The 16,440-nt window shown below is 43.7% G+C and overlaps 1 protein-coding gene across 1 annotated transcript; it reads left to right on the top strand.

Annotated features, from left to right (window-relative positions):
* Positions 1 to 57: 57 nt before the first annotated feature.
* Positions 58 to 15,154, top strand: MISO1 (mitochondrial inner membrane subdomain organizer 1). Its single transcript, XM_090054437.1, has 5 exons — positions 58 to 156; positions 1,222 to 1,281; positions 11,097 to 11,250; positions 13,018 to 13,178; positions 13,772 to 15,154. The coding sequence occupies exons 1-5, from the start codon at positions 79 to 81 to the stop codon at positions 14,036 to 14,038; spliced, it is 720 nt and encodes a 239-aa protein (XP_089910563.1). The 5' UTR covers positions 58 to 78; the 3' UTR covers positions 14,039 to 15,154.
* The last annotated feature ends 1,286 nt before the right edge of the window (positions 15,155 to 16,440 follow it).

The raw sequence follows: 16,440 nt of genomic DNA, 5'->3' as shown, positions 1-16,440 counted from the left end.
AGTCCCCGCCTCCCCGCGCAGCCGCCTCCAGGGGCCGGGGCGGCGCTGCAGCTTCCGGGGCAGGGGGCGGGGCGGGCCATGGCGGAGCCGCGGCGGGAGGCCGGCTACCTGGCGCGCGTCTCGGAGTGGGCGGACGCGCACCTGAGCTTCGTGCGGGTGAGGGAGGCGCGGCCCCGGCCCCGGCCCCGGCCCGGCGGGCAGCACGCTCGGCCGCCGGGGCCTGCAGGGACAGCGCGGCCGTCTTTTCTACGAGCAGGACACCGGCTGCCTGCCGTCAGGGTTGGCGGCAGTGTTGCCAGGAGCGTAGATACCAGAGCGGTGCAGGATGGTTTGGCTAGGGATAATCCTGCCTCCGGCTGTCCCCGCCGACCCCGCCTCTCTCGGCTGTGCATGAAATCAGCAGGGTGACTGGGATGAGCTTTGCTCTGGGATCTGCACTTAAGCAAACGCCTCCAACTGTCAAACTTTGGGAGGGAATTGTGTTCGGGGTGGGAGAGAGGTGTCATTTCTGAAGGCTTAGTTTAATTCCTCCTCCCCCCCAAGAGATGTTTGGAGAAAAGCTTTCGTGCAAAAGCACCACTTTTTTGGTGTGAAGCTAGGTCAGGATGTGGCCTAGTAAAGCTGTAAAACAAAACAAGTCATGTCTGACCCATGAGAAGTATTAGGTATCAGGCAATCGGTTAAAAAAAAAAAAAGGCCTCTCTTAGGTACCCGTTACTATCTGTGTCCTTAAGACTATTTTGAGAGCGTGATGTCAAGTGATGATAATAATACGAATAGATCATTTTGCCTGTCTTTTCTAGGAGAAGTTGAGAGAGCTAACTCATCCTAGAAAAGAGGCAAAATTATCTATTCAGGCAGTCATTTAAAAAAAATAATCTCATTGAGTCACTTGAGCTTGGTAAAGCTACCTTGCTCGACTCTTGATAGATTTGAAAGTTTTTAATCGTTTTTTCCCCCTACGAAACAGCTGTGCTGTTTTCCTAAGTAATCCTGCTGTAAGTAACTTGCCTATTAACATCTTAGTTACTTCCAGCATTGTGAAAAGTTCAGTTGGATGTGTTTGGGTTTGAGTACAATCCTTTACTGTTATTTTAACCACCTGGGTTAACCCAAACACAAATCAGAGGACTTGTCCAGTGTCAGGGGAGGTGATTTTAATGTTAATCACATTTAAGTGTGAGATTTAAAAGTTAAGTATTTAAACAATGTTTTCTGCAGAACATCAGTACTGGAATGGCCGTAGCTGGAATCATTTTATTTGCACGGAGTATTAAATTGGTGAGTCAATATTTTGGTATCCGTTTATCATTTTTTAGTTTAACATTTTGGGCTGGATTGTCTTTCCTGCTATATCTTCCTTGTGCCTCTTGTGGTGGCACAAAGGAGGCTGATAAGACCCAGTTGGGGGAAGGGGGGGAGTGCAGTGGTGCACTCGTACCCCTCTCTGATTCCTGGCCCACCGAAATTTAAAACCAACTGCCTGGCAGCGGCAGCAGCATCATTAGCTAGGCAGTGCTGAGGGAGTCAGTTGACTTCATGGCTCATTATTGTCTGCCTCATCCCTTTTAAACGCTTCATTCCACAGGGGTTAACCATGCTCTCTTCTTTTTAATGATCTTGATGTTCCACCAGGCAAGTTAACGTTTGTTCTGCAATTCTGCTGTTTGTTAGCTGCTCCTAAAAATGAAGCTCTTATTTCACAGCCCCGCAGACTTGTTTTTAACTCATTCCAATGAAGTTATATTTGCTTTTGCTTCCATCTTAAACTGAATAATACAGTTCTAGGTCTTTGTATATTACTACAGTTTCCGGTTTATTTTTAAGTGGAGAAAAATGTGTTGTTCTGCATACACCTCTTTTCAAAATTCTAGATTTGCCCATGAGGCTGACAGTTGGGTTAGCGGTCACATGGCGTTTTGGTATGCGATAATTCAGGTGACCATAGGTCACCACCATAGGTGACTTGTCCAGAACATTGATTTGTTCTTTTGATTTTCCCCAAAGCGGTTCCTTTAGAGCTGGGATTCGAACTGCAGGGCTCCTCATGAGCCAGATCTGGACCCACCTCAAACAGCAGGGCATATGATGATGGGGAGAACTGTTGTTCACCTCCTGCCATGAAATGTGTCCCCAGTGGGACCCAATGCCTTGAATTTTCACAGTGATGCCTCACTCTTGAATTTCCAGCTTCTCCAGGAGCTTAGCAGTCCAGGTGATGTGGATCAGCAGGCCAGATGGGCTAGATGTTTGACTCTCCCCACATAAACTTTAGGGTCATTGCAGTTGGCACAACTGAGATAAGATACCTATTCTGAATTGCTCCTTTAAACTAGTCCAGTGATTTGGGAATTTGTAAGCTACAGTTGTTACCTACAACTGTCTTTTTTGACCTCAAAAGAAAACTGCACTGGTCAAAGAAGGGTTATTCCTTAGTACCTGACATAATATATTTCAAATGTTCCTTTAAATGAGACAATATATTACAAAAGGGCATGATGGCCATTCAAAGGTTGTAAAAAGCTGAATTATTCATTTAGTTTTTAAGAAATCTTGAAGTGATTGGTCAGATGAGTTAGCAGACTTGCCACTGAAGGCCTGCAGGCTGTCTCTAAATCCTCTCTTCCATTGGTTTTCACCCAGTACAACTACATTTCTACTTTAGAATGGCACAAAAGAGCCATTTGTAACAGAAGAGCAATTCTAGGCTTTCCAATTTTTTTTTTAAGATAGATACAGTAAAATACTTTAGTTCAGCTAGGTAATGTGTTTGATAAGATAATTTCAAATGCATCTTGGATTTTTTTCTTGAGAGCTAAACTTCCAAGGCCAAAAATCTTGAGTCATCTTTAATTTCAAATTCTCTCTGGTCTCCTCCAACTCCCTTGTCTGTAAATCTGCTGTCTCTCCCACTAGAACATTGTTAGAATTACTCCCTAACTTGACCCTTTCTGCTGAAATCCTTGTCCATGCTATAATCCAGGAGTGTCAAATTTGTCCTGGGCCAGATCCAGGCTGCAGGGGCTCCTTCTGGGCCAGATCCATATGCATCAGTGTGGGGCTGGGGGAATGCAGCTGTGTGGAGCTGAGGGCATGCATTGGTAAGGAGCCAGGGGCATATGTCTTTATGGAGCCCCATTTGGGTAGCACAGAGCCATTGGCATGCATTGGTGAGGAGCCAGGGACATGTGACTGGACGGAGGCACAGAGCTGGGAGCATGTGGCTGCATGAAACTGCATTCAGGTAGTGGCATGGAGCTGGAGCCAGGGGTATGCGATGGCATGGACATGGCTATGACTGTGGGCAGGAGCCCACTGACTCCATGCCACCTCCTGATTACCGGGGAACTGAGTTTTTGGTTTCATGCAGAAAAGTGCTGATTTTCTGCCTTAAAGGAGAAAAGCATGGATTTTTTTCCTTTAAAGGACAAAACCATGGGAAGCTGCAGGTTTCTCCTAGTAGGCTGGCAGCCTTCCAGCCTGCAAGTTGCTGCTTGGGGCTGTAAGGGAGGCAGGGGGCTTCACATGTGTGCGCGTGTGGGGGTGGGCTTTAGGGGTCAGTGGGGAGCTGTGTGGCTTGTGCCCATGCTTTCAGGGATGGGCTAGCCAGGAGATGCTACCTTGGGGCCGGGGGGAAGGCAGCGGAGGTGGTCAGACCATCTGGCATAGCATAGGAACCCTAGCCCAGGGCAGGAAGTGCTATAGGTGTTGTCCCCTCCTTCTCCCTCTAGCCTGTGCCAGGGCCATCGCACCCATACGAACTGGAGCAGTCATAGCCACTGCACTCTGGCCCGGGCAAGATGGGGCCAGGATCCCCTTGTCCTCCCCTTACTGCCTGCAGCATGGCCAGGACCAGAGCTGCTCTCAGCTTCATGTGTCTGCAGTGGAGCGTGGTGCTGGTCCTTCCAGCCCCAGCCCCAGCTAGTGGCATGGGATAGCATATGGTGCCCTAGCCGCTGCCTGTGCTTCCTCACCACAGTGTGCTGCATATACTTCATGCTGGAAACTGTCCCTGCCATGTTCCCACAGACCACCATCCTATAGTCTGCGCGGGGTGGGGAAGGGGCAGCTGGCGGCCCCTTCTGGGAGGCTGGTGCGGGAGCAAGGGGCTGCAGGTCGGGAGTGAGGGACACCAGCATGGCTTGGGGAGGTGGGGAGTGTGGGTCAAGATTGAGTGGCACTGGCAGGGCCAGGGGGTTGTGGTTCAGGAGCAAGATGCAACAGCATGGGCGAGGCACTGACATATCAGGGCTGCTCAGTGCCACAAAGCAGCAGGGTAGAGGAAGGGGGTGGCGCACACACAGCTGCAGCTGGACCTGCGTCCTGCTGAGGGAAGGAACAGGGAGCACTGATTTCCCCCCCGCCCCCAGGGTAAAAAAAAAAAATCAAGATCAAATGCTAAAATATATTGGTATTTAGAATTGATTTTATTAGAATGATTGAGGCACAGGTAAGCTTCCAAATTGCTTTAAAGTGATAAGTATATCAATAAAACATTGTGTTAAACTGATACTTGTATATATAGTGGCATTTAATTTTAATTATGGAAGAACAAGGATTTTGGATTTTCTTTTAAATCATGAATTCGGGATTTTTAAACAGAGAAATCCAGGATCCCTGCTAGTTATGGCTCTGTGCAGATGCACACCCCTAGGTCCATGCTACTGCCTGGCATTAGGAACCAAGGCATGGACTTCTAGTAGCCCACCGAACTAATGGCGGGCTGGGTAGACCAGTTCCACAAGCTGGATCCAGCCTACAGACTGTATATTTGACGCCCCTGGTATAAACTCTTCCCACCTCACTTGTTGCATTTTTGTCTTTCGTGAGATATCTTCATTTTCTGAATACCTGATAGTCTAAATGCTATGCTCAGGTAGGTTTACATCTGGAAGCCTGACCATATTATGCCTGGCAGCTTCATTCAGATATTTGATTGAGCCTCTTGTTCCTTCAGATTTCTCTGTAGATTTCTTATGTCTCCTGTTATATCTTCCTAAAGCCTAGGGGCGGACAAAATTATAGTTTCATATTTTCTAGGGTCGGAAGGGACCTGAGCAGATCATATAGTCCGACCCCCTGCCATAGCAGGAAAGATTACGGGGTCAAACGACCCCAGCAAGATGTGCATCTAACCTCCTCTTAAAAACCCCCAGGGTAGGAGCCTGCACCACTTCTCTTGGAGTTGGTTCCAGACGCTAGCCGCCCTGACCGTGAAGTAGCGCCTCCTGATATCTAACCTAAACCTACCCTTTGCCAGCTTGTGACCGTTATTCCTGGTCACTCCTGGTGGTGCTCGGGGGAACAGTGACTCCCACAATGCCTGTTGATCCCCTCTGACTAGTTTATAACAGGCCACAAGATCCCCCCCCAGCCTTCTTTTGGAGGCTGAACAGGTTCAGGTCCCGTAGCCTCTCCTCATAGGGCCTGCCCTGTTGGCCCCTGATCATACGAGTGGCCCTCCTCTGGACCCTCTCCATGTTGTCCACATCCCTCTTGAAGTGTGGCGCCCAGAACTGGATGCAATACTCCAGCTGCGGCCTGACCAGTGCCGCATAGAGGGGGATCATCTCTTTGGACCTGCTGGAGATGCATCTGTGGATGCATGACAAGGTGCGGTTGGCCTTCCTAACTGCCAGCCCATGTTCATCTTGAAGTCAGTGATGACCCCCAGATCCTTTTCTGCCTCCGTGCTGACAAGAGGGGAGTTCCCCAGCCTCTAGGTATGGTGCTGGTTGTTCTTCCTGAGGTGCATCACCTTGCACTTGTCTATGTTGAAACCCATCCTATTCTCGTCCACCCACCCTTGTAACCTGTCTAGGTCTGATTGTAGCTTGTTGCTTCCTTCTAGTGTGCCCATGTCCCCCCACATCTTAGTGTCATCAGCAAATTTGATCAGGGTGCTTTTTACCCCCTCGTCCAAATCACTGATGAAGATGTTGAACAGTGCGGACCCAAGGACCAAGCCCACTGCCCACGCCCTTCCAGGTTGAGAAGGACCCATCCACCACCACCCTCTGGGTGCGGCCCTCCAGCCAGTTGGCAACCCATTTGACTGTGTGAGTGTCTACACCACAGCCCCCCCAGTTTCTTAATGAGAACAGGGTGAGAGACAGTGTTGAAAGCCTTCCGGAAGTCCAGGAAGATTATGTCCACTGCTACCCCTGCATCTAACGATCTGGTGATCTGATCGTAAAAGGCCACCAGGTTGGTCTGACAGGACCTGCCACTGATGAACCCATGTTGGTTGCCCCTAAGCATGCAGTCTCCTGCTGGCCCCTCCTGGATGTGTGCCAGCATAATTTTCTCAAACAGCTTGCCTAGGATCGAGGTAAGACTAACCGGCCTATAGTTTCCCGGGTCCTCCTTCCTGCCTTTTTTGAAGATGGGGACCACGTTGGCCCTCTTCCAGTCCTCCGGTACCTCACCAGAGCACCACAAGTGCTCGTAAAGTTGTGCCAGGGGACCTGCAATGACCTCGGCCAATTCCTTTAGAACTCTAGGGTGGAGATCATCCAGGCTGGCTGACTTGACTACGTCCAACCCCTCCAGAAGCTCCCTAACTAAATCCTCGCTAACCCGTGGCCCAGGTGTGCCTCCCCCGGGGCCCAAGGGGAGCCCAGCAGGGAGGTGGTTGTTCTGGTCCCTACTTAGGAAGACGGAGGCAAATAAATCATTAAACATGTTAGCTTTGCCATCTGGTGTGACGACCAAGTTTCCCATCGTGTCCTGCAATGGCTCCACATTACCCGGGACCTTCTTTTTACCCCCTACATATTTAAAAAAGGACTTCTTATTGTCCTTAATCTGGGAAGCTAGTCCCAGTTTCATCTCTGCCTTGGCCTTCCTAACTACCCCCCTACATCCCCGAGCAACTGCAGAATAGTCCTCCCTGGTGATGACCCCTTCTTTCCATTGGGTGTAAGCCTCCTTTTTAGCAAGGAGATATTCCCGGATGCTTTTGGTGAGCCATGGAGGCTTGTGTGCTTTCCTGCTCCCTTTGATCCTCATTGGGATTACCTTCCTTTGGGCTCGGAGGAGCGACCACTCTCCTTGGACACCTGGCTCCCCTCCCCTCCGGGACCTCAGCGCTTCTCCAACTATCCTCCTTAGCTCATTGAAGTCTGCCCTCTTAAAATCTAGGGCCGCTGCCTTACTGCATGCCTTTGCCACCTTGCACTGGATGGTGAATTCCAGCAGGCGATGATCGCTGTCACCCAGGTGGTCGAGCGCCCGCAGCCCCCTCACCAGGTCATCACCTGTGGCCAGCACTAGGTCCAACAAGGCATCTCCCCTGGTGGGGCTGTGCACCTCCTGGGTTAGATGGAGGTCCTGCACTCTGTCTAAGAACTTACGTGAGCATTCAAACCTGGCTGACTGTTCTTCCCAGCAGATGGCTGGGAAGTTCAGGTCCCCCATGGTTACCACATCCTTAGCCTTCACTACCTCTGTGAGCTGACCCAAGAATTCCTGGTCAAGCTCTTCTCCCTGGTTGGGAGGTCTGTAGTAGACTCCCACCGTTAAGTCCCTTTCCCCTCGACTGTCTTGTACTCTAACCCAAAGCACTTCAGAGTGCCCCTCCCCTGACTCCTTGCTAATTAACGAGGATGTGTATTCCTCCTTAATATAGAGTGCCATGCCCCCACCTCTCTTTCCTATCCTGTCCCTCCTGTACAGCCTATAGCCCTTGACATTCACTGCCCAATCATGCGTTGCATCCCACCACATTTCCGTAATCCCCACTATGTCCAGGCTGGTGTCAGCCAGCAGGAGGGTGAGTTTCTTCTGCTTGTTACCCATACTACGAGCGTTTGTGTAGAGGCATTTGAGGCCTCCTGTGGATGTGTGTACTGACTCCCTAGTCACAGCGTTACCCTGGCCCTATCTCTTACCTGTTTATTCGCTTCGCTTCGCTCGTTGGGCTGTAGTTGTGGGTGCTATTGGTCTGGCAGTCCGCCCTCATCTTCCCCTTCCCCCGACGAGCCTAGTTTAAAGCCTGCTGGAGGAGGTTTGCCAACCTAGAAGAGAACACATGCATACCTTTAGGGGAAAGGTGGAGCCCATCCCATCCCAGCATGTCTCTCGTCATGATGTGCCGGTCGTGGCTGAGGAAGCCAAAGCCCTCCTCCCTGTGGCCGCATCAGGCCTGCCAGGCCATTCTGTCTGGCTCATGGGGCCCCTAAAAAATTTAGAAAATTAATATTAATCTGCCCCTGGCTACCTGTCAAAGATGACAGGGCGCTAGAACAGCAGGACCCAGGTGCAGCAGCAGCAAGGCCCACCCAGCCCCACCCCACTGTTAGCTCCCATCCTCAGCTGGAAGCTTCTGCCCAGCAGAGGGTTCTGGCCTGGGACCCTGGGGCTGTTCCCTGCCTCTCTGTCCAAAAGCAGAGAATCAGGTAAGAATGGGTGGGGGTGGGGGTGGGGGGAGGATCACCTCTTCTATTACAAGGTCCATGTGCCTGCAGCTCTCGCCTTAGAGCCAGCTGCCTTCCCTGCCCCCTGCCACACAGGTCCTCGGACTCTGCCAGGCCAGGAGTGGAGAGGGCCCTGCCCACCACTTCCCTGCAGAGTCGAGCACAGGGCTTCCCCAGTGTGGGAGCTGCAGGCATGTGGTGTGGAGTCCCTGTGATAAAGCAGCCAGGAAGGCTGGGCCTGTCGGCCCCTGCACACAGCACTGGCCAGAGCTGCTGCGTGCCAGTGCCTGCACCTGTCATGAGCTCTTTGAGCCCCTCCTGCTGCTGCTGGCAGTAGGGGCTGTGCACCATGGGGGAGAGGGGGTGGCAGGCTCCTCACACCCCACTAACCTCACACACCCACACTTGGTCCCCACAACCCCCCACATATGTACACACCACAACATACCTTATGTCCCCCACACCCCACCATACACAAACACAGTATAAAAGAGTAAGAGTTCATTTTTGAGTTATTATGCAATTCCTTCTACATACAGTACACAAACACAAATCATGACCAATATTTTTTTGTAATTAAAATATGTTGTAGTAGGTGTTTGACTTCTAGTGTACGGTTTGTTTGTTTTCTGGTCCTAAGATGGCAACCCCACCCTCCCTAAAGGAGTATTTCTGTGGGGGTGAGGGGAGGGATGTCTGGTGGCAAAGGTCAGGGGGTGGGACTTCGGTGACCAGAGGGCGGGGCAATTGTCAAGGAGTGGGGCGGCCCATGTGGCCCTTGATAGTTCACTAAAACATGTTAAGCAGCCCTCCAGCCAAAATAAGGGCCTGCCCCTACTGTAGCCTTCTAGAGAGACAACAGTACAGGCTCCTGGTCTTTCATAGCTGTCTTGTCCTGCATTAAGTCTGTGCATGTTCCCATTGTTGTGGGTAGACAGCAAGACAGTCCTATCTTAAGGATGTCCCTGCCTACTATAGAGGTTGCATAGTTCATGCATTACAATTCCAAGCATTGTTTTTTGTACAGGTTACAGTATCTGTGTAATTCACAGGTGTTTTATAGTTTACAGAAAATTACTGCTGTTTTATTTAGCAACTGTAGTGCTTAACATAGCTAATTTTGCCTTCCGTATTTGAGCCTAAAGCTGCCTAATATTATTTAAGTTCTTGTGATTTAAGTTTTGTTCCTAACTTTACCTTACCTAATAATAGACTTATTTGTAGTTATTGATGTGAGTCTGTAACTGCAGCCATTAAATCCTTCTTAACCTAGATATTTGCGTGTGTATGGTGTTAACAAGATTTTCAAGGTTTTGAAAATGTTTGGCTGACTTTTGGACCTTGGAACACAAATTAGATTGGATTCTGAGCCATTTTCAACCCCAGTTTACAAAGGATTATTTACAAAACCTTCAAATTTACTGCTTGCAAGGTCCCATATTTTTCATTCCCTAGCAGAGAACCTTGCAGCATGCAGGACTGAAGATTTAGTCAACACATAGAATAAAAATCAGAGGAAGGGGTGTTCAATTTCATTTTTAAGGCCTGGTATGTCACTGACTTAAATGAGATAAGGATTTGTCCTTTAACAACTATGTGAATAGATTCATCCAAATTTGTCCTATAAAGGCCTTTTTATGATGAATCTCTAAAGATTAAATTTTTAACATTTCAGTTGTGCCATTATGGTCGTATACAAGACTTTGTTTCTAGCAGTGGAAGATATCCAGTATTAGATGCTGCGTCTCCCCTCTTCTCCCCGTGCCTTCTCCAGACCAGAGTGACTCCAAATGACTCCAGTCTCTGGAAGGCATGGGAGCATTTCCCTGTAGCACAATTCCTTTTGGTCCCCAGGACTTCTACTGGGTTGGAGCCGAGTTATTTTTTTCTCCCAGAACTGTCATTTTTGATTTGGGAAAAACAGCATGAACATTTGTACACTTGTGACTTGCAATAGGAGAATGGTGATTTTTCCCCTTGTATGTGGCCTATATCTTGTATCTAGTCTTTCCTGTTTCAGCATTATACTCCTCTGATTACTGCAGTATCTTCCCAACTGGCTTTTTTCTATCCACAGAATGCTGCTACTAAATAAGTCTGTCAGTTTAATCCCATAATTCCCCACTTTCTGAATCTCTCCATTCACTTTTATTCAAGAAAACACCAAATACAAGTTTCTTGTGACCACTTCAAACTCTGCGGAACTCTGCTTTTCCTTCTTTCCCGCTTTCCTTGTTTTCCCTCCATCCCCTCCACCCTGTCACTGTTTCTAAACTTGTCCACACTGGTCATACACTTAAACTGCCACCTCTGTGGCTTTTTCCTGGACTCCTTCTGCTCATCTCTGAGTCTCTTACTTTGTCAACATTTAGCCCCTTTTTAAAACAGTTTTTGCCTTTCTGCCTAGAGTGGATGCTTGTATATAAATTGTAGATAAGGTCTGTTGTTGCCCTTCCCCTTATTTCTGTGTGTCCATCTGTCCTTGGAACAAAAACTGTTCTTAAGCTTTTGGAAAGGGTAGCAGAAATAAACAATAAAGTATAATGAAAAGTTTTAAAATAGGATGTAGTAAATGGAGTTTGCAGTATTCATCTTGGCAAATATTGGATTTAATAGGTTGGGTTTTTTTAAGGTAACATGTATTTTTGATTACTTTATCTTGTTCTTCTATTTCAATAGACAACTAAATTTACAAGTGCTTTGGATATACCAGTAGAATTTATAGAAAAGAATGTGAAACTACGGGGAAGATTACGTCACATAACAGAGAAGGGATTAGAAGTTGAACATATTCCAATCAGCCTTCCTCTCGTGTCCTCATTACAGAGAAAATGTAAGTAAAAGAGCAGGATTAATAGTGACAAAATTACATGTCTGCCTATTTAATAGAATTTTCTTCACTAAGCTGTCAAAAATCTGTAAAACTTGAGCTGTTTGATCTTTTAAAAATTTTTGTAAATGACATGTCCTTGGAAACAGCTGGGTATATACTACCTGGAAAAGTTTTGTCTGCACAGTTACCAGGCTGAACTTAGGAACTGAGCATCTGAATGCTCTTTGTCCCTCATTTGGTGTGTTGCAGTGGCTACCTTACTTCTCCTCTTTGCTTTGGCCTCCCTGCCAGGTTAATGAGGTGGATTTGTAAATCTCTGTGGACATTTGAGGCATTTATGTGGACCTGTACAAGCTACCACCCTAAGCAGTGGATCTTCCTCCTTCTCAGCAATATATTAAGTAGTAGGCAAATATATATCTGTATAATAATGGACATGCATGGGTGTTTGTTGGGTAATGGCCTGAATTTTTAAAATGCATATCTTAGAAACAGTCATCATTTTTAAAAGAACAATGGAAATTGAATAAGGATTGAAAAATGCATCGAGAAATTCATGACTATATTATGAAGTTTGGCTCTGATTCTTGCCTCTGCTGAAAGTCCTTTAGGGTTAACTTTGGTGGTATGCAGGTGTTATAAAGATAGTATACCCTCTGGTTTAACATGAAACATTTAAACAATACAATTGGTGCGAGAATGGTTGCTACTGCAAATCTGGAGGTATTGCAAGTTTCAAAGCAGACATGGGCATTAGGACTAGGATTTACAAAGTAGTCTTAAAAGCCTAAGTGAGTTAACACAGAAAATCTATTGATATTAAATAAAGAAAATGAGAATTTCCACCGTTTCAACAGATAGGATTAAAAATAGCTTATATGAGAGATCCTGAACCTATAAGCATGTATGTTAGCTAATTTCTAACTGAAGGGGTTCAGAAACAACTTACTGTATGGATTGTTCTTGTATCCAGCTGAAGCACTTGCTAGAATTTACTACTGGAGAAAGGATAGTGGCCTAGATAGGCCACTGATCTTATCCCATGTGAGAAATCCTATATGCATAACTCCTCTGATTCCTGGGATGTTGCATAATGCCAGTGGATCGCAGATCAATGGATTTTGTTTTGAAGATTACAACTTAATGAAAAGGCCTCTTTAATATATTAATTGATGAATAAGAAAATCAGAAAGATCAAGCTGCACTGGTAACTTTCACTGTATCTTCTCTATGCTGGGGGATTTATTTTTACATATAAATTTAAATGGTATTATCTTTGCATAAATCTTGCTGTAACCAGTTCTGCAGTTAGTTTAAAAGATGTTATCAGAGGCCTGGATTTGGAGTGTTTTGATATCATTGTTATGTTGGGATAAATGTCAAGAAAAATCCTTTGGATTTTGATCTTGTGTCAGTCTTCTACTTGTGTGAAGCAATATATTATAACAGAGTGAGATAGAGGTGAGAGGGGGCAAAAATCAGATTTTTTAGGAAGTAATATTTTCTAAAGAAAATTTTGAGATTAAAGTGTTACAATATAATATCTGGGAACCTTTCTTTTCTTGGCATGGAGTACATCTGTGTGCTAGGATATGTTCTTAAAATTCCATAGCTTTTCTGACTAATGTGGAAACTCAGTTTTAATCGGGGGAGGTGGACTAAGTTGATTTACAACAGCTGAGAAGCCAATGAAGTATGAGGAATTGTCTTTTGTATATAATTGTATAAGAATAATGCTAAGGAAGAATTCATGTTATATTTATTCAGGGCAATCAAATGGCCTTTTGCTGATCAGACTTGCAGGAGTGGAACTGACACCAAGAGGTATGGTCTGGTTGCAAGAAGAGTTAAAACCATCACAAGTGATGTGGTTTCAGCTTCTTGGACGGAATAATTTGGTGCTTGATTGCCTTGTTTCAATTAATAAGGTAAATGAAGTAGCAAGGAGGAATAGAGGAGGTTTTTAAATAGTGTATTTATACTTCTAAGATTTTTCTCTGATTATGGTGTGAAATTACATGTCCTTGTCATAAGGTTATTGCATTAAAAAAATATACATGCTGGAATTTATGCTAGTAAGTATCTTTCCAGATATATGTACGTAACTAGAATTGAAAATATGTATTTCTGAACTGAGTTGACAATATTAGTGTAGTTTTTCGTCACCTTTAATAATTCTCTTTGCTGCTAAGGTTTGCAGAAGCCAGATCTGCAGTTTAGTGCCCTGCAGTGTCATAAAAGAGTTTTAATTAGTCAAAAGTACTGATTTATGAAATTGTCCCATTGATGCCTAGGATAGGTTTCTTGTAGAATTAATTCATTTAAAAATTAATTGAATTCCTTCTAACTTTTAATGTTTTTTTTCTGAAAAGTTTAGAACTTGTAAAGGAGAGTTTTTTCCTAACTTGCAATGTCTGGGCAATTCATACAAAGAATTATTTAAAAATGTATTGGCATTGTCCTTTGTATAAATCCAAGTGAATACAAAAATGAAATGACACCTTTTACTTTGTTTTTGTAGAGTAGATTTTTCAGCATATGCTTAAATGAAGAGATTTTGAAGCAAGGGCTTGGCAAAACAACACGTATTGAAGGACTGCATCATGGCTCTCAACTCTATTGGAAGCTTCACAAAAGATTTATTCGAGCAGAATTAATGGCGGTGAAGAAAAATAAAGGAATATGGAAAGAAAAAAGTAACCTTGAAAAAATCAGAGATCAAATAAGTAGTAATAAATTTGTACAAATGTTAAAACAATTCGCAAACTGGTTAAGAAGCCATATTTAAAAAATTACATGGGAAGAACCAGTTGCGAAAATGCTTTTGATACTGATCAAAGTCCACTTTGTAGGTATAAATGCAACACAAAAGCTTATGAGAAAAAACTTATTCTCTAATTTTTGAGGCTTCTTCCTCAAATAAAAAAAACCCAGAAAATTCTTAGTAACCACACCTCACCTATAAAGTGTTGTGTAAGATTAAAGTTCAAAGTAAAGATATTTGTTAAGGTGTTTTTAGGTCAAGATTAAAAATAAACAAACAAAACTTCCTTTAGACTGTTAGGTCAGATTTTCAAAGGTACTAGACTTCTGCACAGGTGCAATAGTTTTAGTGGAATTTGCAGAAGATTACAAATACAGGATATTACAGAAATATTAGTGCATAGTATACTCCTTAATTATACAACATGAAATAGATTTGGAAGAACAGTCTGCCTGAAAAGTGAAATTTAGTTTTAAGTAACTCTTGACAATACTACTTTCTGGTTTTTTGCATTTGTGTTGCACATGACCATTTGTTTGGGGCCTGCACAACAGAACATATGCCCACTTTGTATTATTTGTGTATTTTTAAAATATGTACATGTTGAATAACTAGTTATACTATATTGTTAATAGAAAATGTGACAACAGCTTTTCTTAAAAAGAAGTAAAAAAGCTTCTACCTCAAGACTTTTAAAAACTTAACTTGGAAGCAGAATATATGAGAAGTTAGTATATCAGTGGACTACTTATTAAACTGTTTCTTTACTTGTAGCACAGCAGGTTAAACTTGTAAATAAGGAAAGAGAAAAGATAGCTAGTTCTTTCTGTTTCACTTATGAAAGCACACACAATTTTAATTTAGCTCCTCAACTATCTCATCACTTGAATAAGATTTTGAAACTGAAGTTTAAAAGGTCAAAGTATAAAAATGCCTTAAATTGAGAATTCCTGATCTATATCTGTAGACTTTAAAAAAATACAATGTATTGAAAGTGTATGTTAAGTATATAACTTGAAGGTATCATAGCTGTATTTGAAAATGTCGGAATGAAGTTTTGGGTATATTGTTACGATTATTATTTTACACTCAAGTTCATTGGTCTGTGTTCATCCATGAAATTAAACAACATACAATAAGCTTCATATTTTCCTCCATTCTTATGTTTAACTATAATTTCTTTAAACTTGAGATTGTTTTCTTAACATGTTGCTATTCCAAATAATAAATATTTAAATTAAAACATACAAAGCAAATCTTTTAAACTCTTTCCTTCCTTACCTTTCCATGTGGTTTCTTGCTATTCAAATATTGGGAATGGGTAGTATAAATGCTAGTTAGCTAGCTAAGCTTTATTCCTCTTAAAGTTGGCTGCTATCATGCCATCCTTTTCCCCTGGCTAGAAAACAGTTACAGCTTTACAGCTGCTGAAGAAGCACCCAGTGGTAGCTTCAATAATTAGCTAGCAATTTCTACAGAAGGATTAAATATGGGGGGGAAAGTAAAGTATAGCCAAAAAAAATCCCCACCATTTTTCTTTCAATATTTAGCATATGGTAGGTTTTTATGATCCTGTTTACTAGCTTTCCTTTGTCTAGAACCAGCAAACTGGTGTTAGGATAGGATACATTCTGTTCAAAGCAGGATAGGCTGGTAATTCCAGGATACGTGGAGAGAAAAAAAAAAACAAACACAAAAAACAAAAACCCAACTTTTTCTTTAAATCTTGTCATTTTAGCTGTTACTTGAAATGTGGCATGTTCACATAAAGAAAAGATTGCAGCATACCTGATAGGTTAGATGGGACTTTAAATAGTATATTGTATGTATATTTGGCAAAATTGTGTTCTTAAAAAGCCCAATATAAATTGCTGTGCTTGAGCTTTAATATTTGTGACTTTCACTAAGACATATTACTTCAGCTTTCCTATTTTTGCAGATCTTGCTTGTGTTAAAATAAATTGTAAAGGAATTTGGATTGGTTGAACATTCAAACAGGTAGGAATATAGCCATAGATACTATGAAACCTGCTTTCTATGCCCAATTTTCTGACTAACAAGATTAAAAGTCTATGATAAATGGGAGTGTAGGAAGTTTTATCTTTTATGGTTACTTCAGGTTTCCAATGATGTCATGAAATACTTTTTAAAAGAACCCCCCGCCAGCTTATTCTGTCCAAAACAGTACTTGTGTCATGGTACTACCTGCCTCATACCCATGTAGAATTCCTACTAACAATATCTTAATTGCACAGATTTTAGTTGTCTGAACCAAAACCACTGAAATTCTGGCTTGTACTGCTGTTTTAAGTACTTTAACATTTTTATATGAACTGTTCCTTATTCCCAAGTCACTGGTTCCTGTAATAAGGTGACAAGAAGCTTTGTGGCCTCAATTTTAGACTTTTCATCATAGCAAGAGGTCA

The sequence above is a fragment of the Crocodylus siamensis genome, chromosome 6 (genome assembly GCF_052110815.1).
Source record: "Crocodylus siamensis isolate JL-2025a chromosome 6, ASM5211081v1, whole genome shotgun sequence".
Taxonomy (NCBI): Eukaryota; Metazoa; Chordata; order Crocodylia; family Crocodylidae; genus Crocodylus; species Crocodylus siamensis.
Note: the sequence above shows the minus strand (reverse complement) of the source record. Positions and strands in the feature narration are given on the sequence as shown.